At 40.1% G+C, this 27,865-nt stretch overlaps 4 protein-coding genes across 8 annotated transcripts in view; 1 reads left to right on the top strand and 3 right to left on the bottom strand.

Moving 5' to 3' along the window:
* Positions 1-377: 377 nt before the first annotated feature.
* On the bottom strand, positions 378-13,290 carry LOC109471916 (sorting nexin-2-like). 4 transcript variants are annotated; one of them, XM_019771397.1, is made up of 17 exons: positions 13,156-13,290; positions 12,013-12,115; positions 11,299-11,598; positions 9,329-9,409; positions 7,978-8,180; positions 6,030-6,096; positions 5,606-5,649; positions 4,876-5,017; positions 4,519-4,597; positions 4,279-4,354; positions 3,672-3,879; positions 3,069-3,190; positions 2,762-2,845; positions 2,400-2,543; positions 2,018-2,098; positions 1,734-1,805; positions 378-1,394 (listed from the first exon to the last, which is right to left on the bottom strand). In XM_019771397.1, exons 1-17 carry the CDS (start codon positions 13,246-13,248, stop codon positions 1,344-1,346), a joined length of 1,950 nt encoding a protein of 649 aa, XP_019626956.1. In that variant the 5' UTR covers positions 13,249-13,290; the 3' UTR covers positions 378-1,343. The 4 variants fall into 4 exon arrangements, with proteins under 4 accessions (XP_019626956.1, XP_019626957.1, XP_019626958.1 ...); XM_019771398.1 differs by lacking the exon at positions 9,329-9,409; XM_019771399.1 differs by lacking the exon at positions 11,299-11,598.
* Positions 13,291-13,705: 415 nt separating this feature from the next.
* LOC109471959 lies at positions 13,706-16,013 on the bottom strand. 2 transcript variants are annotated; one of them, XM_019771506.1, is made up of 4 exons: positions 15,978-16,013; positions 15,621-15,804; positions 14,873-15,126; positions 13,706-14,364 (listed from the first exon to the last, which is right to left on the bottom strand). In XM_019771506.1, exons 2-4 carry the CDS (start codon positions 15,621-15,623, stop codon positions 13,851-13,853), a joined length of 771 nt encoding a protein of 256 aa, XP_019627065.1. In that variant the 5' UTR covers positions 15,624-15,804; positions 15,978-16,013; the 3' UTR covers positions 13,706-13,850. The 2 variants fall into 2 exon arrangements, with proteins under 2 accessions (XP_019627065.1, XP_019627064.1); XM_019771505.1 differs by having other exon boundaries at positions 15,631-15,804; positions 15,978-16,007.
* Positions 16,014-16,220: 207 nt separating this feature from the next.
* LOC109471963 (uncharacterized protein C1orf43 homolog) lies at positions 16,221-20,783 on the top strand. Its single transcript, XM_019771512.1, has 7 exons — positions 16,221-16,310; positions 16,827-16,928; positions 17,344-17,458; positions 17,874-17,933; positions 18,144-18,313; positions 18,661-18,719; positions 19,054-20,783. Exons 1-7 carry the CDS (start codon positions 16,251-16,253, stop codon positions 19,265-19,267), a joined length of 780 nt encoding a protein of 259 aa, XP_019627071.1. The 5' UTR covers positions 16,221-16,250; the 3' UTR covers positions 19,268-20,783.
* Positions 20,784-21,333: 550 nt separating this feature from the next.
* Positions 21,334-27,865, bottom strand: part of LOC109471798 (lon protease homolog, mitochondrial-like) — a 10,630-nt gene continuing 4,098 nt past the window's right edge. The window contains 17 exon segments of the mRNA XM_019771152.1: positions 21,334-21,676; positions 22,026-22,190; positions 22,410-22,550; positions 22,552-22,619; positions 22,956-23,121; positions 23,289-23,429; positions 23,570-23,686; positions 24,035-24,301; positions 24,834-24,956; positions 25,282-25,450; positions 25,883-25,971; positions 26,306-26,437; positions 26,558-26,641; positions 26,863-26,921; positions 27,053-27,123; positions 27,371-27,432; positions 27,586-27,823. Coding sequence (XP_019626711.1) covers positions 21,533-21,676; positions 22,026-22,190; positions 22,410-22,550; positions 22,552-22,619; positions 22,956-23,121; positions 23,289-23,429; positions 23,570-23,686; positions 24,035-24,301; positions 24,834-24,956; positions 25,282-25,450; positions 25,883-25,971; positions 26,306-26,437; positions 26,558-26,641; positions 26,863-26,921; positions 27,053-27,123; positions 27,371-27,432; positions 27,586-27,823 — 2,236 coding nt within the window. The 3' untranslated portion in view covers positions 21,334-21,532.

Here is a 27,865-nt window from a genome sequence, read left to right as displayed (position 1 = left end):
AGATACTCTTCTGTGTCGCTGAATGCAAACTTATTCCCATCCAGTGAATAAATAAAAGACACATATAAGGATTATATTCATGTTATTCTTTGTTGCTCACGACCGTTGATTTTTGGCTGGTACATCTCGAAGTGTGGCCGTGTCACTAACTGACCGTAAACTGGTCCTGCACGTAAACTGGTAACCTTGCGTTACATAAATGCCATTTCTCTTACTAGTTCTTGTGAATTTGTCTAGAAATTATCATTAGGAAAACTAAGTCCTTTTAACTTTGGCACTGATAATAAATGTACCATGCATGTAATTGTTAATAGTTTGACCAAATAAAACACATTCTCTGTCTCAGTGACAGAAGGAACCGACAAGCAACACAAAACAAAGTTGTTTGCTGAGCTCTTTATTCTGTGAAGATACCTACATGTAACTGTTGCGTGCATTTTGGTTAGAGGAGACCAGTGACATTTTACTTCGATGAATCACCTGGAAAACAGCCACTCTCATAATGAACTAATATTCTGTGATTGACAGATGCCAGTCTGAAAGTAATGTTTCATTTCACTTCCTTACAAAAACAGAAAGAAAACTCAGCTTACAATTCATTTGTTGCTATGTTGGAATGGCAAGAGCCTGAAGCTATTTTTCCCTCACTGATACCAAAATCACAACTATTAGTTTCCACTTACGGAGTCATTATTATCTGATATATTCAATAATATAAAGCCTCAAGGAATGCTATTTAAGGCTAACTTGTACTGAATTGTGTTAATTAATCATCATGGTGTCAGCCATACAGACATACATGTATGCAAAATACAAATATCTCTTTTGATCAACTGTAGAAATTCAAATCAGCACACTGAAAGCATTGAAAAAATGACAGATGCTTGAATATCCACTGGTTATCCACAAGTTGAGGCAAATTCTAAGGAGGGTTTAGGAGCATATGGGAAATTAGCATGAAAGTTCATCTGAGTTGGTAATTGACATATTGAGAAATAAACTGTTCTCCAACTCAAAAGAATTTGACTCACAAAAATTTTCCATGAAGACCGAGAGCTTTGTTCGAAAATCCTGGTGAGTCAAATTCATTTACATATTTCTGATAATCTAGAAACTGTGCTGTTACATACATTTTTGTACTGTTACGACCCCCTCCTTAGGACAAACTTCAACAGGCACATTTATCTAATGCTACGTATCTTTATACACATCTATAGTATCAATGCCAACAGTCTGAATCAAGATCATTTCTAATACTACGTGTAGATCTGCAGTTGATTTTAATTGGTTGATTCTCTGCTTAATTGTTGGTTCTCTATGTTTCCACCGTCTTGTGAGCAGGTCTATGCGATGGCTTTGGCTTCAGGGAGGAACCCTTCCCAGTACTTGATAAGCTGTAGAAGGTAGGTGAGAGATAAAGTTAGTCTTAATCTGAAACAAAGGCAATAGAAACTACAATATTAAGAATAAATGCAAGAAAACAGTTTATTTGGTGATACCAGACCTTTCACACAAGCTTTAACCATCTAGAAAAGCTAAAAAATACATAGTGCACCAAAATTACATACAAAACCCACTTATTATCAAAACTGTGGGACTATCATATAAACATCAGATATATATTGATTCTCTTTTCACACTATCATATTTGTGAGTTCCCTTGCCCTTAGGGCATGCATTGGCAAATAAATAATTCATAATTTATATAAATGATATTGAGTATTTTTTCTGACCTGTTGCTGACTGTTCATGAGTGTTTCCATGTACTTGATGATAATGTTGCGGAAATCTTTCACACGGTTGGTCTACATGGACGGGAAAAAGGAGATTACATTAACGGCACCACAATCATACAGGTACACATCTTCGAGTAACAAAAGAGCAACACGGAAACATTCTTGACTTCCAATTACAGATTTTTTTACACAATACTCCTCATGTTTTTGGAAAAATTTGTTCCAAGGATGAGGTTGAAAATAAACATTTAACGATCTACAATACACAAGAGGTCACTGACCTCAAACCTCCTGATCTCTGTGCGGATTGTCTTGGAGATCTCCTCGAAGTCTTCTCGGCCCTTCTCCACCTTTCCTTCCCACTAAACAAGATAGGTGTAAAGGTTAGAGGAATAAATTTTGTCATGATTTATCTTAGTAACTACACTTTTACGTACACATTAAAATATGAAAATCATACTTAAGCCATTCTGTCTATGAGGACCATTGGAAACTCAATTGATTTATTTTTACCAATACTACAAAGATGGCAACCTGAAATATTAATGAGCAACCTAGCTTTAGGTTGCCTTGTGGGTAACCTGAGAAAAAAGTATTTGGAACCTTGAGAAATAACTTATTTAGACACAGAAATCACCCAGGGAGAATGTGTTAGTCCCCCACCTCTCTGATCTCCTCCTGTGCCTGGGCGATCTTGTCGGTCTTGCCCGTCTGTTTGAACTTGGCCTCCTGTTCCCGCTTCTTGGCCAGGTTCTGCTGGGCGTTCTGCCAGTTGTGGAAACTCTTCACTCGCTCGTGGAAGACAACCTGGTGGGAAGAAGGGTGTAATGCTGTTAGTAATTCCTGATTCCTTTGCAATACTTTTATGCTTACGGTTTTTTGTGGTAACTTCTGTACCACAAACTTATCTTTCCCGTTAACAAATAATTTGCTGACTTTTTTTATGCTCCTGTCATTACCTACTCTTCTTGATAAGCATTTTGTTTTTTTTACACAATATTAAGTTGATAGTTATCACTTCTTACCCTAATGGACTGGATGATTCCGATGTAGTCCTTCAGGAGTTCAGACAGCAGGAAGAAATCATTGTCTGCCTGCTCCAAATGAACCTGGGGAAAGGAAGAAACCAAGATTGGTTTAGAGATTGAACATTTAGCTTTATATATGTACTTTTACAAAAATGAATATTGACTGTCACAACTCAAACAGGAAACCAAGAAATGACCAACATTAAAACAAAGTGTAAGTGTGTGTGTGTGTAGGAGTACCTAATTTGTGTCTTTCTAATGAATTCAATGGCATAGAATAATCAAGCAGCCATTTGTAGCAGACCTGTTCAATCTTCTCCTCGACCTCAGCGAGCTGGGACAGGGCGCGGGACAGGGCCGTGTGTTCCTCACTGTTACTCAGCATGGCTGTGCTCTTCGCAAAGGCTGCCGTGCTGATACCAAGCTCTGAGGAACAAAAATACAAAACTTTCAGCTTTCTCTGAAGAAACCAGAAGGCAATTCTTTTTTTTTTTTCTTTGCTTGACTTCAATTCATGTAGGGTTTATCTAGCAAGGCTACGGAAATCTCAGTTTCTGTATCATTCTGCTACTTTGATTGCACAATTTCTGTACAACTCTTACTCACAGTAGTCTTTTCAACAAGTGTGATGTGAGGGGTTACTCTCCTTAACCATTGGACTTCTGGCTTCATGTCCCATTCAAGAGGACATCCCTAACTACATGTAGGTGCTCATTTTCAGCCATAAGCATGTCACCTGAGCCGAGTAAGGAAATAGGTGTAAAGTGGCTTTCCCAAGGACACAACAGTGGTGCCTGCCAGGGATTCGAACCCAGAACCTTCAGATTCTGAATCCACAACCCGACCACCTTGCCACCTACAGGGTTACAGGGTTAGGCAGCAGGGAGAAGGATAAAAGAGACCAGACCTTTCCTGTAGGTGACCAGGGCCTCCACGCTGGCGTGTAGCTTCTTCAGCTGCTGGTCCAGAGCCTCCACCTGGTTCTGTTTCTCCTCGAACCACTGGTCCGACTCGTCCATCTTGATGGTGACCTTGGACAGGGTGTCGCCCACGCCCTTGATCAGTCGCAGCACGCCCGCGCCGCTCACCGCCGAGGTACTGGTGGCACGCGGCAGCTGCAGGGACAAAGGTCATAGGAGAAAAATTCATACAGTTTTCAGATCAGAGAACCACTAAATAAGATGCATAAAACCTGCAATGTGGTCTTACAATTAAATTGTACATTAATAAAGATTCATTCATCAATAATTTATGAACAAAGATTCATTCATTAATAATTTATGAATCTTAGACGGTCAATAAAGCTATATCAATCTCAACTACCACAGTCTCATCTGTAAGGGCATAAAAACTTAATCTTGTGCAGTCGCAATAAGAAAAACTCATACCCAGCAAGTTCCAATGAACTGACAGGTCACTGAAAGCTTTAGGAACTCAACCCTGCACATAGAACTGCCTTAACAGCAATTATATCACAAAAAACCAAGACTTGCACAATAGTTGTAGAAACTGACCTCATCCTGTTCCAGGAAGTCCCTGAAGTCTGGGTCCATCTGAAGGACTGGGTGGATACTTATTCTCTGCAGGAACCTACAAAGTCATGGAGTTGTATGAAAGAAATGTTGGATAAATATTACCTGACCTGGGTAAAACCTCTAATGTTACTTTGTCTATTTCATAATTTTGGATTACAAAAACCATTACAAGATTTCCTAAGTGTCTCCACAACATCAGATTCCGTCCCACATCTGTACCTTTCCAGGAGGGCCCTCCTCTTCTCCACAAACTCAGTGGAGCTGGTGTCTTCCTTGGACATCTTGATCTTAGTCATACCTGCCAAGAAACAAACAAAGGAATAAGCACAACCTTTCAAATGGTCAATGGTCTAAACAAACATGATTCTATTGTCTAAGCACGTATATTTGATGTTAAATTACAGCTTAATAATTAGGATAAGGTACATTGTACAATGTATGACAATGAAGCTTCAAGATATGTACAGTATTCATAGAACAAGGCAATGAGATATAGCAGACCTCAGACAACCAGAGAGACAAGCCAAAAACCAATACCTCATTCCCATGAGCGTAACAAGGAAAGACCAGACTCACCAACAACGCTCTTCTCAGGAGCAGGTGGCACGATGCGGCCCACGTGGACGTGTTTCTGCGAGAGTTTCTCGTGAAGACCGAGGAAGTCGCTGAATCGTCGCGTGACTGTCATGCTGGGGCGCCTGAACGCTGGAATGCTAGTCTACATCGTATATAGATTAACTGGATTAGTATCACAGAAATCACAAAGATACATGTACCACCAGAATCAGGAAAGTGAGAGGTATAGAAAGTATAAGGTATGAAAAGTTTGGGAGAGACAGACTTTATGTACCTCCGTATGTAGTGTATACATATGTATGCAGCACTCACCTTTTTTTCCTCTCCAAAATCGAGACACTTGGGTGAAGATTAAGAAACTGATGACTTATTACATGTAGGTAAGCTCATTCACTCAGCAACAACTCTCACTCTTAAGAGTACAGTTCTTCTTTCAAGCTGACTTTTAACAACACATTTGGCATGTCCTATCCTAGCCATATCTATACAATTTGCTTGGGGTTGTAATAAGATAAGTATAGCATCATTTTCACAGAATGTAGGCAAACAGAATGCCAGCTCGAATATTTAGCTTGCACACTGGTGACTCTATGCCTTTAAAATACTGGGTGTTCACAAAAATACACACTACACTGCTTTAGAAGACCAAAGTATAAGATAACGAGTCTGTCTTATCGTCAGTAATTATACTAAATACTAGGCAACTGTACAGTACATGTTGTCCTCTCACCTGAGTGGTGACTTTATAACTCATGTAGGCCCCCATACCATCACCTGGGAAAGACAGGCAACATGACTGTTTTGACCACATCTAAAGATCACCTTAGTATTAATACAGTAAGATGTAAGAAAAAAAAAAACACTTGCCTATAATTACACACAAACACACACATATTAATGTATTACTACAGGCCAGTGCAACGTGTACTCTATGCAAGATTAAGATCATGTTTATATCATCTTTATGCTCAGAAGCAATCCATACAGTAGTAGACTTTGAATTGCCTACCTGGATGTCTAAATGATGCCAACATGGCAGAGCTATGAGATACTTGATACTTGAATCACATAAGTCATAAGTTATTATCTATATACCATCACTTCTCCTAAATCTGTGTTGCTGTTGATATGACAGTACAACAGGAGGAACTTACCAACTTTCCCAGGATCATGCACCTTGATGTCCAAAGTAAACTGGTCTCCACTTTCTTCTTCCTCAATCTGAAATAGCAAAAACACATTCAGTGCAACACACTGAAAAAATCAGTATCAACCTAGTTAGTATGCAATGACCTGTTAAAGATGAGAGTATCACTGCCACAGATTTCTTTAAAATCTATTTTTAAATGTCTTACATTAAACCGGGTACTACTATAGTAGGTAGCCTGTTCTTAAAAAAAAGCAAAAACAGGACAGAACACAGTTTATTCTCCTTTATTTGTGTGCTGCATACAAAATTCTGACTTACCTTTAATTAAGAAATTTAAAGACTACCATTTGATAAATGTATAACAGAGTCAGCTCTGTTTCCTCTTATTAACAACACATGATCAACAGAATGGCAACATTGTATGACTGACTGCTGGAGTAAACTCTCTGTTCCATGTACTTTCAAGTAAAAAGCACTGAAACATTGATAAACATTAGAAACCAGGTACTTAGTAGTAATACTAATAGGAATAAATCAAATAACTGGATAAGGTATCAAACAGAGTCAGGAATTTCAGTGCCTTAAACAACTTCTGCAACTACTGGGTGAGCCACATACTGTTTTGTGGCCAGGTCTACCTTGCTATAGAGCTAAATCATTGACTTAAATGCTATCTTGATTGCCCAGGTGTATATCTAATAGAAAAACAAAAGTCACATGCCCCCACATGCTTCCTCATGAAAAAGACCCGATTTATACCCGGGCAAAAACCTGACAGTGTGAAATCTGCATACATCAAATTTTTCCTCATAAATCAGTCTGCTTTGACGTAAATCAAGAATGCACATCCAGGTCGTATGCCAGCCCTCAAGGCAACGTACGACCTCTATGTACGTTATGTTCTTGACGAATCAAAATGGGCCGATTTTTTTTGGCACCGAGAAAAATTAAACTCACACAGTTTTCGTATGCTCACGTTGGTACATAATTTTCATACCGCTAGGTTTTTGCCTGCATGTGAATCGGGTTAAAATATAGGTGAATTTAGGCTATAAAAAAGGAAAAAAAAATTGAAGACCAAATGCAAGAGTGCCTAACATGCACATGCACCGTTTTATATCATTACACAAACACTGAACAGTGAGGAAAGGGCAGAGGGTACCTGGGCAAAAGAGGTGTACCCTACCTGCAACAACACACAACAACAGGATATCATCAGTCAAATTTGCTTCACATTAGCTTCTTGTTGTTACTTGCACAAGAACCTTATAGCTTACTGATTATCACAACATTATGGAAGGACTGTTACCCCCTGTCATTCAATACGGTTCTTCAAATTTGGATCAATGTTCTCTTTGAAACAGTAAGAAGTGTCTGCATCATTTTATTAGGTTCATAATTTTGAATTATTGTTGTGGGGTTAGGCAGTAGGAAAAAGGTTAAAAGCAGCAAATGAAAGAAAACGGAGGAAGCTGGCTTTGTAAAGGGCAGTGTCTAGCTATAGGGTTGAATTTCACTAGAAATCTCATTTTCTCAATCTATAGGCACTCACATCTATAAAGTACCTATTGGGCAAAATACATAAAAATGCTAGTCACTGATAGGTATCACTTTTCAAGAACAGTAAAAAATGATACCTAGACATACAAAAAATAACACCGTGCTTTGACTGACTCCTTTATACATCCTATTTGGATCAGTAGCAATGCCATCAGCCGACATAAAACAAAACAAGTGCAAAAACACAATGCAAAAACAGAGCACAGCTACAGTTGGCATCACCAAAATCCTGACAAAAAGACTAACAATACCACAACTTCATAACATGTTTACAAAATGTACATGTTTACAATTGTAATCATTTATTTCTTTGGCTGGTATACATGTACATACAGCCAACGTTGACCAGCTAACCTTGTTTACATGACTTATTGTTTACATGTCTTATTTACCTCTTCCTTGGATTTCTCCATGGAGGGTTTGCGTGGGGCGGGGGTCGGCTTGGGTTTCTCCTCGGGGACAGGTTTGGCAGGGGGGAGCACCTCCGCCATGGGGGGGGCCTCCAGGGGGGAGGAGTCTGAGTCAGGCTCCATCTTGGCCGGGCTGGAGGGGCCCTCCGTCTCGGGGGAGTCCAGGTCAACCTCCTCACCTTCTCCTGGGACAGGTGTCAATCAACATCTCAATCAAAATTTCCTCCTACAGAACAGATCTCATTTTACACGTTTTAGGTATCATTAAAACAACTCATTTTTACATGAATCATTGTGTAGTACATCATGTGTAGTCATGGGAAACAAATATCAAAACAAGATTGATTAATATTGTCATAATTAGATTCATACTGTCATTTACGATATCAGAAAATTATAACTATAATTGAGTTAACAAAAGTGATAAAAATGTGTGTGAAATTGATATTCCGCTCTCAAAAACATCCATGTATTACAATGTACGTAGACCAACACATGAGCATGATCACTGTAGACATTCACCGTCATTTGTAGAATTTGTCATGCTGCGAATCAAATGAATCAGGATCAACATTTCAGAAGTATATGATAATGATGTTGCAGCCTACTTAGAGGCATACTTAAGAAAGAGAGCAATCTGCCCTGTAAAAAAGCTGAAAGCAAAAGAGTGGAGTCAGAAAGATAGAAAGTATACAGGAAGGTACAACACCACAGTAGGTCTGTCTGTGTACATCCCCACTTTCATTATGTTTGATGAGTGCTGAGTCTGCTGACATAACAGACAGTAGGTAGGGATAAAATCACTTTCACTAGTTTCAGGGCTCAAAATTCCCATCTCCAACCTGTACTTTGCACAGAAATTTTTGTGAATGTAAAAAGTCATGTGAAGAACTTGGTAAAAAGCATACAGGCTCAATGTCAGAATATTGGAGAAAACAGAATTTTGAAGTAATTTGAGCCCTCAGTCTTTGTTTGATCACAAACAACATGCATCAACCCATTTAAATGCGCATCATGTATGTTCTTCTGAAATTATAAGATCAATGATAGTATAAAAGACATCCATGTTTGACAAAATGTTTTTCTTCAAGACCTCTTAAAGGGATGGTGTGGCACTACAGTGTGGAACATCTGGAACTGCTCTAGGAACTGCCAGATTCAAACATTTAGAGTCAACTTTCATCACAACTGATTGAAATGGATGCAGCTTATTGCTTAACAAGAAAACACCATCCCTTTTGAGGATCCCTTGATGAAAGTGACAGTGAAGATGCTGACACAAAGACAGACAGACGGACAGTCGGACAGACGGACAGAGTGGTTCAGAGGTTACCAGAGATGTCCATCTCAGGAGGAGGCTCGTCAGTAACTTCCAGTTTGGGCGAGTCAGCGGAGTCTTCCTGCATGTTTTGTGCTAAATACACATGTCTTATATTAGACTCACATTGATAGTAAACGTGTTAGAATATAAACTGAAAACAAAATTTTGAATAAGAAGTTAATTCCAAAGAGTATACAAAGAAGCCCAATCAGTATCTGCAGGTGTCTGCCCTATAGGCCACCTCCTAATAGATAAGAGCAATCCTGATAAAGGAAAAAAAGTTACTGGTAGTCAGAACCATCTGTACCTAGGAGGAAACATGTTCATACATGTACATGTACATACAAAATCATAGCTATAGTATTTGCACATGTATAACAAGGCTGAAATTTGTGTGTAAACTGAAGATTACATTAATCTTGCAAATGTGCCATTCTTACTTTAAGCATAAAAAGAAACACACCAGCTCTGCTATAGCTTGTGTAGGACATTATTGCAATGGAAATATGACAAGCAAAAACAAATGTATCATCTTCAGGCTACAGTGTTAACAACAGTCTATAAGCCATACTAAGGTAAGGTGCGAAAGGCTGCTAGACTACAGTACCACCAAAGTCTGCAAGATATTAGCCATTGTCACAGTGCTCTAAGTTGTAACAGGGAAGAAACTGCACCAGCTGCATTTGCACCTGTATCTTCAAGAAACAAGTCTGTCAGATCTTAGTCAACTGTTGACACCTTTATTCTAAGATGTTAAGCTGGCAGAAAAACCCCAGATGACTCCAGTCTGCTTTTTTTAAATTCCTTTTTGACTTTCTAAAGGAATTTTATGACACCAACATGGTGCAGCTTGATATTTAATGTCTTAACAGTTGAAATAATAATGACTTGCTTGTTTCTTGTGTATAAGAGAGAAAACACACTTATTGGTGGTCCTTTGGAAGTAGGGAGGTCTACAGACACTTTCACAGGTTTGATGGATGGCTGGTCCCTTGCCATACTGGCTAGCTCTTCACTTGGCTTAACTGGTGGGTTTGAATAAGGCTGTGGTTTGTAGTCTAGGTCTTTTACTTCAGGCTCCTGTTTTCCTGCGTCAGCAGGAGTGTCCCCCTGCTGGTTTTGTGCTAAATACTGTTGCAAGTTCCAAGGCTCTGTAAGAAATTTGTGTCAAAAAATTTAACAAGGTACACATGTAGAGATCTTGACCTTTTCAATTAAAATACAAGGTGAGATTGAGACTAATAAGAAAACTGAGTGGTAAGAAATTGTACTTGCGGGAACAAAATCATGTACTCTAACTAAAACTCTAAAAAGAGACAGGCTAAACATAGAAGTAATTATCATCAGCTATATGCACTATGCCACCTCCTAGTCCTACTCCTAGAATCAATCAAATAAAAAAAAACAACTTTATCAGACTGAACACATTACACCAGCTTATACTATTATAGCACAGAGTCAGCTGTATGCAAAAACTGAAAACTGTGATACAGAGATGTTACAACTTTGCCTGTGGGAAAAATTACTTTACAGGAAATACACAAAACTAGCTTTTCCATAGGATGTACAGAGCATTCCTTTAACAGACATGCAACATATATATATATATACATGAAAACATAGACAAAAGAATGAATAAACATGAGAAAAGCTCTATGAAGTATTGCACTATCACAGGATGCTTTCAGTTAAATGTGTCAGGAAAGAAAACTGCACCAGCTCTACAGTAGGCCACCACCTGTATTTTCAAGGAACAAGCAAGTCTGGTCTATATTGAAAACTTTTTTTTCCGACGTTTGGATAAAGAAAAGATTATGCCATCCCTTTTCTTCGACAATGAGGGTAATTATACCAGGTGACAAAATGTCAGAAAGTTAGGACAGACCAATTTTCGACAAGATACAATATCTGGGCAGACAGAAAAAAAGGTTCAGATGCCAACTTGCTTGTTCCATGTAGAGAAAAGAAAAACGTATGGTTACCAGGTTTGGGGGCATGAAGGTCTACAGAGACTTTCATAGGTTTCAGCGGAGACTGGTCCTTTGCCATACTGGCTGGCACTTCCTTAGGCTTGGGTTCCTTGGCCTGTGAATCTTCCTCCTTTGCTTTTTCTTTTGGAGATTCCTTTTTTCCAGATGTATCACTTTGGGGTGCTTTGCCCGAATCTGCTGCTGTCGGAATGAGAGGCTTTGGTTCCTCTACAGGTGAGAGGTCGTCTACATCTTCCGTGAGTTTCCGAAGAAGCTTTGACGTGTCAACCTCCTTCACACCTTCCTGTTTCTCTGTCAATCACCATGGTGTCATCATGTTAACTCTTTATCTAAACTTTTGAAAACATTCCACAGGCCTATTGTCTCAAATGTTTGAGATGACATATTTTAAAATTCCAACAACATTTTAACTGCCAATTCACTTATATGTTAAGAATATGCTGTATACTACTATACATTTAACATCTTGACATACATAAATCTTCAAAAATATTTGGGTGCACAGCTCCAAATTTGGGTGCACTAAGGGGCACATGCATCCACTATTTCGAGCCTTGTATAATATTCTTCTTCTTCACTGCATATCGATATTATCAGTGCTTGGCGCTGAGGCACACCGTCATTGTCTTCCACAGTTTTTTTTTTTCAACACGGGTTGAAACCCAACAACCCTTACAAGGCTACACTAACAGTAACACGGCCTACCTCCAAATAGGTCATCGTCTGCAGCGAACAGGTCCTCAGACTTGTCCTGGGCAGGCTCCGTGGGCAGGCTGGCTGGCTCATCTTTTACCTCTTCCTTGGGCGCCTGAGGGTTATATTAGACAGGTTGTTTTTACACAAGAAAATCAGCAAGCACCTTCTCCCTGCTTCCATATCCAGTTACAAATTTGGCATCAAATAGACACCTAGTATTAGGATAAACTTCAGACTCAGAGTGTGTAAACAACAAAACAAAGCATGTAAACACTGTGGGATCAAAATTGTTCAAGTGCCTTGCTTTATTGATATAACATAAAAAGACTTATTGTGACTGGGTAAACATTTATGTCCAAAGTCCCAGACTGGCATTGGTTTACAAAGAAGTTCACTTCATGATCACTTCTTTGAACCATATTTCATGGCTGCAATCATTTTGCAATGAAAGGTTTATAAACAATGTACAAAATAGATTGACTCTGTAGAAAACTTAAATGGATAGAGGGCCATCAGTGTACATGATGAAAGTTGTTGTAAAAGTAATAATAATTTAGTACATTAACTGGTTGCTACATGCTAGCCATGTAATTAGAGTAGTCACTGGTGCTCTATTCTTATAGATCTTTCGGGGATTTCAGTGCCACTTGGTATTTTCAAGTTAAGTAAGTTAAGGTTTGTAAGTTAAAGAAAGTTGCCAGAGAGTCATTTGTGTCGGGATGATAGCTATTCCACGACTTGAGTACATGTAACGCTACATAATTTGTGCAAACTAACGTTACATACAGTCTGGATATGTGGGAGGGGGGTTGAAACGTGGACATTAATTTTGTCTTCTACCTCTACAAAGCTATTAAAAATAAGACCCTTAATGCAACCGATGTGACGCAGAACACGATCTTTTTCACAGCATGATGTGATGAAGGCTTTCCTTTTCTAACTCGAACGAGAATCCTAACCTTATCGGGTGACAGAACGAAAGGACATCCGGACAAAAACTGTAGGGAACCCGTCCCCCCAGCTTCCGCCCAAAAGCAAACACTGCACCACTAAAAACCTGTCTTGTTTGCATAAAGATCACGCCCCTGCACATGCACCAAATTTCTTCTAAGTACCACTATAGGCTCCCTGATAATTTTAAGCTATCCCTACCTCATTAGGAGTCGCAAACAAGTCATCCTCGTCTTCTTTCTTGTCGGGTTTCTCGTCGTCAAAAAGAGGAGGTGGCTCCCTATCGTCCGCCATGTTGGATGACTATGCGGTCATGTGATTAGCATGCACACCGCTCACGGGCTCCCTCTTTCAGAAAATAATAAAACTGCAGGGAAGCGATCAGATTCACGGAACTGTTTGATAATCTTGATGCCATCTTTGGGGCATTGGTATAAAGTGGTTAGACCTCTAACAATTAGAAAGCTTACCAGGACTATTTTGTCGTCCTTGGATATCTTTGTTCATTTTAAGCAACAACATCCCCAGAATGATGACCAGGAGTGAGGTTTGACGAACACCTGGCTCACACCTCCCATTATCCGAATAGATATTTGTTTATTCTGCAATGTTGCACACTCATGTTAGTAAGCCTGGTTTTCATTCCATGAGTATCACAATGAGTATCACACAAAAGGAAATTACACAAGCTTTTTTTTTAAAATGATATATATATATTGAAATTGATAAAGACACAACAGAAATATCCTCCTGCATATCAAAAGCTCAAAACTAGGCATAACTGAGGGGTGCTGCATTGGAAATCTCTCAAACATACTGTTTCTCGTAGTAGCATATAATGTTATATGTAACCCAGCAGATAAATGTTGAAGGAGGTTATCCATTGAGGTCTATGTTCACTGCATTTTCAAAAGTAATTCTATCTTGTCCAGATAGTCTACAGATGCAGGGGGCCCAGGCCTGGAGGTCAAAAAACCAACATATGTCTCCATGTACTCAGGCTCTAGTGGCTCTGTAGAAGCAGTAGTCGTATGTACTGGTATGACTTTTACATGGGCATAATCTATTTCCATCCCCTCACATACGATGGCAAACCCCTCGGTGTTCAGTCCCTTCTGTATTAATAGCCCCACAGTTCTGGCACACTGGAGAAGTCTAATGTAAGCGTCAGTAGGGAGGCTGAGGATGTCACTGGACAGGTGTGCTCGTGGGACGACCACAGTGTAGCCAGGTGTGTTGGGGAAAGGTGTGAGGAAGGCTACATGGTCCCTGTCCTCCCAGATGCGCCACTGTTGCAGCTCTCCCCGAACAATGCGAGCAAACAGGTTGTCATCGGATGCCTCTCCGTAGAATGTCATATCAGGGGAAAGCTTGGGATTACTTTGACTTGCTTCATCATTGCCCAAGAAGCTGTAAACAACATGGAAAAATATATTTGAAAAGAAATTGTATGAATTCTTGAAGTAGTCAAAAAATATACAAATATTTTCAATGTAAGGCCACACCAATTTAATTTGTTGGTTCTTGGATTTTGTCAGAAAAAACATGAAGCAACAGGGCAAAAAAAAATAAAATAAAAACAGGTTTAGGCATCCTATTATAGCCCCAAATGCTATGATAGGAGCCATGAAGCCAACACAAAAGGTTGTGTTAATATTTAAACAATGAATTTTGAACTTTTAATCAAACCACTGCATTGATAGATGGAAACACTGCAACAGCTAGGAAGAAAAGGACTTTCCACAACTGTTGGGGGCAAAATATGAGCATTTTTGAGTTGATTCAGAACCAGAATCTTTTTTTTTTTTTTGCAAATCAGAAAAAAATGAAGAGGCGAATCTGAGAACCAACAAATTAAATTGGTGTGGCCTAACCTGCACATTTCAAGCCCTGTAAGCACAAGAGTACTGATACTCACTTGGGTTGATTGGCTTGTAGGATGCGGGACTGGATGACGTCAAGTGCGGAGTCTTCAGCACGAGGACCGCTCTTGGTCGTGATGTATCCTGGGTAAACGGTGTTAAACTCTGTCTCCTTGGCCAGTACAGGAGCCCACTTGTTACCCAGGCTGTCCAGGGGCAGGACCAGGGTGTGGGCACCACCTCTGACCTTACTGTCAGCCACCATGGCACAACGTCCTACCTTCAGCTTTGCTGTAACATGCTGGGCTACCTGAGGAAAGGAACAAAACTTACATTGTGAGAACTTGAGAACTAGAGCAGGAATTTCTATTGCTGTCTAGTGAACAAGGATTTTGTGTCTTCATCATTAATTAATTAGTTGCCTGGTTAGAAATACATTTACTCAAATCTCTGAATTAATTACTTTTTAAATAACTGTTACATGTATTCATAAAAGCCATTAATCTAATATTATCAATTCGTTTTGGATGCTGAATGATGTAGAAATGATAGCTGTCCTTGGTGCTGAATGACACATCCGGAAGACTACTGTCCCTGTCCTTGGTACTGAATAACATCTCTAACTAAAAGAGTGACGAACAAAAACTAATGAAACGATTATATACCAGATTAAGACAGATTCTGTGCCTGTTTATCTGCAAGTATTAATTCTTCACCGAGATGATCCTGTCAATAAGACATTTTGCACTATTGACCGGGTGTTAAATATTATTAACACAATGGCCGTTAATTCTTAATCCATACCATTCTGTACCTGTCTGGTTGCTAGCATTAATTCTCCAAACTGTTCCTCAGCCAGTGTCCACAGGTCCCTGGCCTCTCGGTCCTTACACATGACCACAGTGGCTCCCCTCAGACTGGGGGCTGGGTCCAGGAAGGCCACATGGTGTTGGTTTTCCCATAGCACCCGCTGTGCCATGCTGTTGTCCTTGCACCCAAAGTTGACAATTAATGACAAGCATATTAGTACTCTGTATTACATTTCATCTAAAGACGACTATCTACAAACCACTACTCATGTGCATGAAACTTCAGAAGACAAAGCAAGCAAATAGAAGTACGGAAATTCCGAATGATCGATGTGCACCTGAAAAAACTCACCCGAGAAAAAGCTGCGAGAAAAGTTACTTCCTGAAGATGATAGCATCTAAACAAAATATTCGGGTGACTTAAAATAGATATACCAGATAAGTACACCATTAAAGCAAAAATTTAGTTGAATATCATAATAATGTGAATTTAAACGTCATGTTATTTATTTCTAATCTACATGATTAGATTTCTTAAATTATAAGATGAAATTTTAACACGCTAGTTACGCATGGATGTGGTCTCCCCTGGACAAGCTGAGGTCATTGACCCCACAGTGGCAAGATGGCTGCTGTTCAGCTGACGGGAGTTCATGTCCTTTTGGTCATCACGTTCGGTATCATGGTCAGTATTCCTGTCAAAACTCTGTACTATGATTCTTAATGTTATTGTCTAAGCATGGAGCTTCTATAGGGCGTTCAATTTTTTGTAGAATGTTGGAATTTTCTACTCGTTTTGCATCAGTGGGGAGGGGGGCATCAGATAAAAACAACACAATCACAGCCAAACAAGGATTCAGGTTTGTTTCGTTTGTTCAGAAATAAGATGTTTCCTTCCTATTACACCGTACCATCAAGAGTGGCCCGGCTTATATGCCATGGTTAATATACATGTCATGGATTTAAAACATGTTTGTCTAATATTTTTCAGCCAGAGAAATAAATTTTACAGGAGTCAAATTTTCACAAGGAAATTTTACCCTTAAGTTAAAGGCATAAATTGACGTCATGCCAATTATAGTTTGAATATCCATGTTGGCTGCATGTTAAACAGAGATACACTTTAATTCAACACGGCACCATATGAAAATGTAGTTTGTATGTTTGTTTACATTCCTGTTGTCATCTCTGGATCCCCCAGGCATTCTTCCTACTGTTCCTGTTTGCTAAGAGACAGATCATGAGGTTTGCCCTGAGGTCCCACCGAGGACCACATGTGCTGGTGGGCTCGGCTTCTCCAGGGGTGAGACTCAGCTGTTTCTGTTTGTTTTTGACACAATTTACACTTGGGCAATAAACCTGATGGCACGAAAACTGCAAAAATTGTTTACATCAAACATTTTCTTTGAGCAGAGTGGCCTGCTTTGATGTATGTCAAGAACAGTGTTACGTTCAGACTGTATGTTACCTTGAGAGTTGGCATACAATCTGAACATACGTTCTTGATGTACACAGTTTCTGTATGCTCACCTGCATGCAAATTTTTTGTACCATCAGGTTTTTGCCTGCATGCAATCAGGTCAGTACTAGTAGTGTATGTGGGTTGTGTTGCCAATTTGTCAGTTTATGTGTTTAATTAGGATGTCGGGACACTGAAATCAAGAAGGAGGTTGCTGCGTTACTTACATGTTGTACATGAACATATTTCTCTCCACCAGTCCATGAAAGAGGAGATTGAAAGAAGGCTAGACAGGATAGCAGGCATCAAGTATGAACCACGACTCCTGTGTGCTGTGGAGCCAGGCATGCTAGCAGAGCCTACAGACGGGACAGGTAATGAGCACAAGCACAGTTCTTAAATCATAACATGCAGCTAGACTAGACAGGACGTCAAGTACAATGTACATGTAAATGTTTGTACATGTGTATGAACTATGGCTGTGGAGCTAGGCATGCATGGCTGTATGTTATGTGCTGTGGAGCTAGGCATGCATGTGCTGGCAACATCTACTAATGCCTGAGTAATGGAACGGCTACATACTAAATGTATAAGGAGCAAAGTTCTTACTCAGTACTAGTGGTTATAACATGCATTTAGTTAGACCTTGGCTCCTGTGTGCTGTGGAACCTGGTATGCTAGCAGAACCTAACAGACAGGACAGGTAATTTTTGCATTTTGATGTTGAATATTAGATTGTCTATAACCCTTTCTAAACATTTACCTACACTTCTGTTTTCCTGTTATCAGTGGAGGGTAACTACAACTACATCTACAGGATGAAAGCAGTGGATGCAGCTGCATTACTTGGTAAGTGCAACAAGAAGTATATCCGAAAATAATTTCATCAGGTTGTTAGAATGCAGGTAGGATATTAGGGTTTCCTTTTACAACACCAGAGCCTCTGACCTGAGTACTGCTTCTCTCCACTACATGTAGTCGATGTAGATGATGCTTTTGTATTACCCTTCATTCATCGATAAGAACATGCTAATATAAGGTCCTATCTCTACCCTTCAGATGCACAGTTACAGGAGCTAGACCCTGAGTTGCGGCGGCCGGCGGGAAAGAGTTTCCGACAGCACCTGACTGAGCTGCGGGAGGGTCCGGGAGCGCCGCTCAAGTCTGCTAAACTCTCCCTCTGTAACTCCTTTGCAGATTCTTACGAACATGCCAGGCACGGTCAGAAGGTAAGACTGATGTACAAGTCATTCTACTGAAGAAACACGGGAACGTGGAAATTATGTTACACATTGTGACCTTACCACTTTTATCCTGTCCTGACAAAATGTATGTCTATCTAGCTATTCTAGGCCAATACTTATACAGTTATATTATATGCATAAAAGAAACTGAAGTAAAGAAAATCAACATATGCAGTGGAACAGTATACAAATGTACATGATGCAACTTCTTATTGTATCTTTTATGTAACTTGTATTTACCTGTAGATTAATGTATGCAAGTAGCAATGTCTGAATCAGCAGTCTTATGTTTTATGATGATCATAATATTGTTTGTTTTTTGGTTCATACAGCCCTTTGGTGAAGCAGAGTACAGGAAGTATGTGGCAACCCTGAACGACCTACTGACTTGGTGAGTTGGTACAGAAACAACTCCTGTCCTTGGTGCTGAATTGTACATCTGACATTGTTAGAAATATTTATTCTGCAAAGCAGCACCAGTGTAGGTAATTTTTATGTTACCTGCAAAAGACAAATTTGACCTGCACCACTTAGAGAGTTGACTTCTTTGTTTGTGGTCCCTTCGGTTATCTTTCCCATTGACATAAGCATTAACAATCCTGTCTATAGTGACCTCCTGTCCACATACACAAGACTTTATCAGTCCCCTGGGTGGTGTTTTTAGGCAGTTTTGACAGTTTGTAGAAAAGATGCTTACTATTCAAACCATCCTTTTTTTCTCTCAGCATCAAGAACAAAATCTACAGGAAGAAGAGCCATGTGACATTCCAGAACGTGGCCCAGGTGTACAGTAACAGCACCAGCAGCCACCAGATGTCTGCAGACAGCCTGCTGCTGCTGGAGGAGGAGGCTGTGGCGGGGAGGGCGGCGGAGGAGGAGATAGAGCTGGACGTGCTGGACGCAGACTCCAGCGGAGCATCGTACGAAACCTCCGTGTAGAACAGAGGTTCTAGCCTCTACTGGGCTTTGGAAGCAGCTGGAAAGAGTAGAAATTGGTCAAATTGACAGATACATGTAACATGACAGGGAATTTGGTCTGCTAATGGAGTACATTTAATCAGCACCCAAATGTACTCCTTCAGCAGATCAACCCCCTGGAATGTCATCTGTCTTTTCGCCCAGTTCTATTCTTTCCAGCAGTTTCAGAAGATTGATAGAGGCTACAGAGGTTCTTGATAGTCAAGCAGCCAGAAAGTACTTATTGTTGAAAAGGTCCTTTTGCAGTGTCAAAACAAAATCTACAAGACATTGAGATGGATGAATGGGCTGGATGCAGACTTCAGCACTGCAGAGGTTTGGGAATGCCTGGTAATCAAGCAACAACACAATCTACAGGACATGGAGATAGATAAACTGGATTTTGTTCCCCAGTCCCATTTTTTTCTTTCCAGAAGGCCATCTGTCCAGGAAGACCACTTTACTTTGGTCTCCAGGCTGGCCTTCTTGGGTGGGTTTGACGATACTGCCAACTACCTGGCTACCAGGAACGGGGATTGCAAGTAACTGTTGAAAATACTCTGTGAAGCCTTTCAACCAGGTATGGGAAGGGAAATACATGTAGTTGAATTTGGTTACACATTTTTATCAGTATCGCTAAAAGCAAAATCTACAGCAGATAGAAAAGGCCACTAAACCTCTGTATGAATGAGAAATGCCACTTCTGCCTGGTATCCAGGACATAAATGGGAAATACATGTATCAAAAAGTCACATGTCTACCAATGCTATTACCAAAACCAGTTTAAAAAGTACTGTTTGTATGTGGTAGAAGTTAGAAACTAGGCAGCTAGAACTTGTTGATTGTGAGCTTACAATGTACAGGTTCTTTCCAGTGTGAAAGTTTGAGGCATGTTTTAATGAATGTAAAACAAATTGAAATTTTCAGTGTTAGTACATGTACTGTAGATTGCTCACAGCCCAATAACCATTGAGATGCAAAATTGTAAGTAGTTTCATGTACCTGTACTTACTAGTCATGCACCTTACGTACATGTCAATGAGATTTTGCTTATGATCAAGTCATTGAGTGATTTCTACTAGACAACATGCAAATAATCAAATGTCAGAAAAGGGCTGAGTGAAATTAAGGTAACAAATCTGTTGTATGCAGTACTCTTCATGAAGCCAAAATGTCATTTTGCACCTAGTGCAGTGCAGTTGGTTTACTGATATTTGTGATGTCACCTACACAATGTATGTCTACTTATCATGTTTTATGTATCATGGAGTAAACAAAATTAGAGATAGCAATGATATCATTCCAAATATATCTCACCCTTGTGATGTATTTACACATGTGGGCTGAGCAATAGTTCAAGCTTCTCAGAAACCATATTATTAATAAACTTTTGGTTTCTTGAATACATGTACTTTGCCTTTTGCCAAAATGAAAGTAAGTGGACTAAGTGTAAGTACCTGTAACTACATTACACTACAGTTCACCTGTCCTGATACCACTGAAAAAATAAGGCCTCTGTTGCTGTTGATAGAGATCAGACATACATATGTCCATTATCTTTTTGTTACTCATTTATTCTATCATCAGACTGCCTTTCAGACAGACCACCAGACTGTCCTGTCACATTATCCAGCAACATTAAAAAAGGTTCTGGAAGTACAGTATTTTTTTCCAGATACATTGTGACACATACAAAAAGATGACATTGTAACACATACAAACTTACTGACATTACTACTAACAGGAAGTTTTACACCAATGGCATGATACAAGTAGATAGTGAATCTAAATTTCTGATCCCATTGAAACAGCTCTCATAGTGAATAGGTCCCAAATTATTCTCTTTTCCGCCCAACGTCCTGAAAGTCCTTTTGCTTGTACACACACTTGTGGCTGTCTCAATAGTTGACAGCCTTAAGTTAATTTTCAGGGGCTTACGCAGTATAAAGTATGGCCATTTATCTTTGACAAGATATCATCATTGAAACATACAAAAGCTTACCATAGTGCTATGATACAGTGTATATACTTTGGCTGTCTACATAGTCTTTCATACATGTACTAGTCATATGCTCCATGATGCAATTGCAATATGTTGAATGTCTTCTCTTTCTGTACTGTACACTGTATATTGAGGATTCCACCCTCATTCCTTCAGTTACATGTAACTGTAGAACATCTTGGCAAAGTTTCCACTGTCCACATAATATCCATATGGTTCCTTCACCACAATGTCCCACAGTGTGTTTATGGGAACACGATACCATAGATGTCTTTATAGTGTTCCACAAAATGCACTTCCAGTCCCTCTGTGATGAAGCTGGGCAGGTCGGAGAAGTCCTTCCTATTCTCTGCGGGAAGAATGATGCAGTCCACACCTGCACGACGTGCCTGTAGCAAGGTAGAAGAGCACACAGTCATATGATAACTGCCATCTTGTTTAAACAGAAAGCCCCTGTGACACACAGCTAAGCAACTGTAAGATGGGATAGTGTTGGTGATTATTTTGGCACTAGTACTCCAAATGTGAGTTTGTCTTCTTGAAAAAGACAACAAAAAGTCCTATATATGGACACTGATTCCAACAAACTTGAGCTATTTGTAATTTTTAGTCATTCTGAATTGCTAACATAATGATGCAGCCATAGAGAACTTAAATGAACCTAAAGCCTGTTCAGTACACAATGGCAAATTCATCAAAGACGTAGTGTACTGTCTTTAACAACATTATATTACTTACCGCAATGGTTTTTTCCTTGATCCCACCGACTGGTAGAACCTTGCCCGTGAGCGACAACTCTCCTGTCATTGCCACATTTTGTCTGATTGGCTTCCCAACAGCCAATGACAGCAGGGCAGTCACAATAGTGCAGCCTGCACTGGGCCCGTCCTTTGGCGTTGCTCCCTGACAAGAAAAAAAACAATGCTTTTCAACACTTAAAAAGTCCGGAGGCTGTTCACAAGTTAAAGATCCCATAGTACTACATTACACTTGTCAAAAAGAAGAGGGTCCTTCCGTGTGTGAGTGAATCAAAGCTTACAGTCTGGTCTCAGGGTTGATATTATGTCAATCCTTCCACAACTTTGGAAAAATAAAAAATAAAAAGATACGAATATTTCTTACCTCAGGGACATGTAAGTGTAAGTGAGAAGTGGAGAGAAAGTTGTTCTCTGGGTCCTTCTCTCCCAGGAGTGACTTGGCAAACGTGTAGGCGATCTTCCCTGACTCCTTCATGACATCACCTAACTGTCCTGTCAGTTCCAGAGAACCCCTCCCTGGCCTCAGAATCTCGGGGTAACCTCAGGGAAGTCTCTATGTACAGTGTGGAGCCACCTGCAAAACAAGATTGTTACTCAACCGACTGGATAGATTCTGAAAACTGTCAGATGTTTAAGTAACAGTTTTCTTGTGTATCTCATTACCTGGATGTCCAAACCTTAATTAATGTAGCAAGATGTAGTACTGATTTTCTATTTCCCTAGCTGAAATTTTGAAATCTCAATGCTTCACTAAACATACTCAAGTACCCAAACAGCAAGGACAAAGTACATTAGCATAAAAGAGACACACACTCATACACTGCAAACTTTTGAGCCACAGCAAGAAATTAATTTCACGCCAAATTCATGGTAATGCAAAAACACACTCGACACTCGAATGCAAACCTACCCAGACTTGTCCAGGCCAGGCCCATGACCACCCCAGGGGGGGTGCTGGCGTACATTCGCTCACTCGTGAAGATGGGCTTCCCGACGTAATCCTGCAGGTTTTCCGCCATCACCGTCACATGTTCCGCATCCCCGTTCACCAGCTTATATGCCGCCTTACGGAACACCTACAAGGACAAGAAAAGGTATAAGGCAAGAAAACACAACTCAGGACAAGAAATCTGAGGTCTCCGGGAAATATCTAGAGTTTTTTGTAAAATCTATTGGCACATTCAAAGAGATGGTCTGACATTGTGTGGTTCTGTACTACATGACATTGTAGTCTTTGCCTTACCTTTTGTATCTGTTTCTCCAGGTTCCGAACCCCACTCTCCCGACAGTAGGACTTGATGAGTGCACTGATGGCATCCTGGTCCAGCGAAACCTTTTCTTCACTCACCCCTGCATCTAATCTTGCCTTGGGAACAAGGTATTTCTGGAAAAAAGGACAAATCAGAGAATTTCTTTTTTTTGAATGGTGAAATGTTTAACCTTTATCACACTGAAGCAGACATCTGGCTACAAGGTTCTTATTGTGGTTAGGGGTTAGGCAGCAGGGAGAAGGTTAATTCGTACCTCTGCTATGGCTAGCTTCTCCTGGGCGACGTAACCTGACACATCAATCATCTCCATCCGGTCACGCAGCGGCTCCGGGATGGTGTCCGTAATGTTCGCTGTGCAGATGAAGAGCACCTGGGAGAGAACAAATAATATGTTCATGACAGAAAAAAAAAACTTTCAAAGATACTTGATGACATTCAGTATCAGGTGAAAGCATTTATTTCTACCGACACAGTATATAAATTATGTAGGACCTATGTTACATGTATGATGTACAATAAAGTTCCTGATGTCATATAAACATTATGAAAGAGTATGACAATATTATTTCTCTCATCATCAGTTACAGATTCTGACATAGATAAGACTTTCCTAAATTTCCAGAGTCTATTCCATATCAAAGTATTGTTTGTGTACCACTGACAGTAATTAAAAAAGATCATTATTAAAACTCCAACCCTGAAAAAGCACAGTCCTAACCTTAGAGAGGTCCACGGACACGTCTAGGTAGTGGTCCAGGAAGTTGGCGTTCTGTTCCGGGTCCAGCAGCTCCAGCAGGGCAGAGGACGGGTCGCCTTGGTAGCCACGTCCGATCTTGTCCACCTCGTCGATTAGGATGAGCGGGTTCTCCGTCTTGGTCTTCTTCAGACACTGGATGACCTTCCCCGGCATGGCTCCCACGTACGTACGCCGGTGACCTTTGATCTCTGCCACGTCCGTCATACCTCCGACACTGAAGCGGAAATACTGGACAGACAAGCGAGAGAGAAAGTTTGCAACTGTACTGTTTAAAGTCGGGTAGACAGCGAAAAGAGATGAGCAATCACCTGTTTTGTCTTCCCCTCCATTTTGTAATGGAAAAGCTAAATAAAGAAATAAAGAAATGATATCGTGTGTCATTACCCGAGTCATCTGTGATCCCCAGAAAAATACCTGACTTTGAAGTATCTTTCTTGATCCGCGCGTGCAGTGTACTGAACCCTTAGCTATTATTTCATGATTTTCAAGGTAGATGAAATATGGGGGCAAGTGTCATTTTTGCAGAAAGGTAGTCTGGTAGAGGTGTTTAATCTATGCCAGGTAGATTTTTTTCAAATGTATGACTGTGCCATTTTTCCAACCACGATGCAAGTTTCTTAAGCTTTTTCATTCAACATTAGCAAAGTTATTGAATGCTAACCAATTAGTTATCTCATGTCTTATCAAAATCTATTACATGTACTTCAAATGGCAAAACACAAAATGTCAGAATTTTAAGAAAACTTCTTAGGGAACCCACCTCCCTACTTAAGGCCCTGGCGATGGAGCGAGCTATGCTGGTTTTACCGACACCAGGTGGTCCGTAGAAACACAGGATCTTCCCCTGCACACTGCCTCTCAGCTGGCTCACTGCAATGAATTCCTAGCGACAAGAAAAACACTTGACTGCATGCTCAAAGAAGCACAGCTGAACAATCCTTTACAATGAACAATCATATTTACAAGTAAATTTCTTGTTATGTATGTAGTATTTTTATCTGTTTCTCGTTCGTCATAATTTAAGAGAGAAAAAACTTATACACATATGAGTGCAATGCTCAAATACTGTCATCATAGGATGAAGTCACGGTTGATAGAGAAAATATCCAGCAGCTGTATTCTGTTACAGAACAGTTAAAGAAAGGGAATGTTGGTGGATTTGAACCACTTACGTGCACAACTTACGGGTTGTAGGCTAAATGCCTAACCATTACACCACACAATCCCCAGCCCTCACCAGTATTCCTGTTCTTGACGTCGTCCATGCCGTAGTGGTCCTCCTCCAGAACTGCCCGGGCTCGCGCCAGGTCAAGGTTCTCCTCACTGTACTTCCCCCACGGCATGCTCGTCAACCAGTCCAGGTAGTTCCTGGTCACACTGGGGAACAAACAAACAAAATGTATCATGAGAGTAGCCTGTGTTTACACAAGCTCTTACTGCCAGGGGTTAATGACCCCCATCTCAAGAGGAGGCAGCAACCATTGGGGGGGAGGTGCTGCCAGACAGGAAAATGCGATTTAGTCAGGCTAATCATGAAAGCAGAATTGAGGAACTTGAGTCATCATGATACTGACATATGTTTGTTAGGAACGTAAAACATACATTCTTACTAGTTTTGTCCATGACTTTGAATCCCTCACCTCTTTACGAACTAAGATTTATGCTATTTTGACAGTTTTCTTAGCCATTTGGTATACACCAGTAAAAGCATAAAAGCATATTTTGTTCCTGTCTATCTTACAAATGTACATACATATCCATTATTACTTTGACTGCTGGACTTGCCACAAATAAAGAAACTCTGATTACTTGAACTCTGAGGAATGTGGGTCGAGGAAAGACAGTTTGTTCAGCTCTTCATCTATCACTTCCATTACTGCAGCAGGCACTGTCAGTTCCTGGGAGGGGAAACAAGAAGGGCTTGGAAGACATCTGATGCTGACCTTACAAGTACTATTTAAGGCTCAGTCACGTCGTGCGATCAAAAACTGAAGACATTCTCAGGATATATATAGACCACATGTGTCTTACAAAATTCAGCTGTCTTGTTACAGAAAAGGCTGCCTTAGATCCTTGCTGGCAGTTGGCAGTTGAAAATTGCACAGCATCAAAATTGTATGACAACCAATGACAAATGTGACCAAACTATGAAGTACATTTCATTGTATTTGTAAACCAATTTGGTATTGTTAAATTTGTCACAAGTACCTGAATGTCACATTTTGTTTTTACCTTGAGTCTTTCCTTGAATTTCTCTGCTACTGCATCCTTGTCATCCTTCTCCAGACCCAGCTCCTTCTTGATGATCTTGAGCTGCTCCTGGAGCATGTACTTCCTGTGGGTCATCTTAACCTTCTCCTCAACCTAGAAAAAATGTGAAGACAGTCACTTTCACAGGGCTCGGAATACTTTTTCACTATTTACAAAATAATCATCAAATAACTAACAAAACGAAGCCTCCTGGAATTATAAATTAGGACATACCTCCCTGCCAAGTCTCTGCTGCAGTTTACTCAGTTCATACTCCTTCTTCAGCAGGGCCAGGGCCTGCATCAGCCTTTTGGGAATCTGGAAGTAAAAATAAATATATAATACTCTTCAGCCAATATCCTACATTGTATATGAGGACACTTTTACATGCTTCTAATTTTCTACTAAGCAGTTGCATGTTGTTTTCTGATAATGTGGCTTTTTGAGAAGCCAGATTACCAGAAATGTATCTACTAACTATAAGAAGCTGGTAAAAGACAAATATCACACATTTTAATGACCAAAAAGTACAGGCTTACGTTTGTCTCCTCTAGTACTTCCTGTAGCTCATAAGACTCTGCACTGGTCAGGGCGGCACCTGTAGTACATGTTGTACATACAACTTATGTTTCAGTGAACTCTACAGATGAATAAAACTTTCTCTCCAAATGTTAAAAGAAAAAAACAAATATTTTCTTGTTGTAGCACATAACAGAAAGTAATGCTTACCCAGATCACTGAGGTAGACTGGGTTGTCAATGACCTTCTGTCCAGCATGGATCATCTGTGCAACAGACTCCCTAGAAATGGGTACTTAGTATTAGGACATTGTTAAGGAGAAAATTGTCTTAGATACTTTAATTTGTCTTCTTCACTGATTAAGTTAACACTCACTGTCATGAACACAATTACAAGCCACATATGAATTATGATACTTTTTACCATTTTTCTTGTGTTTATACAATGAGCAGAACCATTACAAGTCTTTATTGTTTGGAGGTATTTTCCAAATGACTTTAAAACAAATATACATGTTCTTGAACTCACCTATACAATGGATTTAGAGCAATGATGTCCCGTATAGTCTTCACCACTTCTGCTGTAAGTGCCTATAAACAAAGGTGCATAGTTAGATGCTACAGCTCCTATTTAGCCCATTTGGTACCATTAAAAGCATGTTTTTGTTTCTGCATCTTTTACAATCGTACATATATGCATGTCCACTATGAGCTTTTCTTACAGAAAAAGACAAGATATGATACCTTGACTTCTGTTGTCATCTGAAACTTATCATGAGTGACGTTCTCTGTTTCCACCATCAAGTTCTGCTCAGGGACCTCTGTATCTGAAGGTTCCGAGTCAGCTGCAGGTGACCCCTCCTGTGAGGTCAGCACATGCTCCAGGTGCGGGACTGTCTCAGTCGGACCAGGTGGGGCCTCACCTGTCTCCACATCAGCTGGTTCCACCTGCTCTAGTCCCAGCTGGCCGAGCAGCTTGATTCTGGCAACAAGAGAAAGAAACAGAAACAAGCTTCAGGTCTAC

This window comes from Branchiostoma belcheri, unplaced genomic scaffold (genome assembly GCF_001625305.1).
Source record: "Branchiostoma belcheri isolate BF01 breed outbred unplaced genomic scaffold, Haploidv18h27 scaffold26, whole genome shotgun sequence".
NCBI classification, from domain to species: Eukaryota; Metazoa; Chordata; class Leptocardii; order Amphioxiformes; family Branchiostomatidae; genus Branchiostoma; species Branchiostoma belcheri.
The sequence above is the reverse complement of the archived record's forward strand: the minus strand, read 5'-3'. Positions and strand labels throughout refer to the sequence as shown.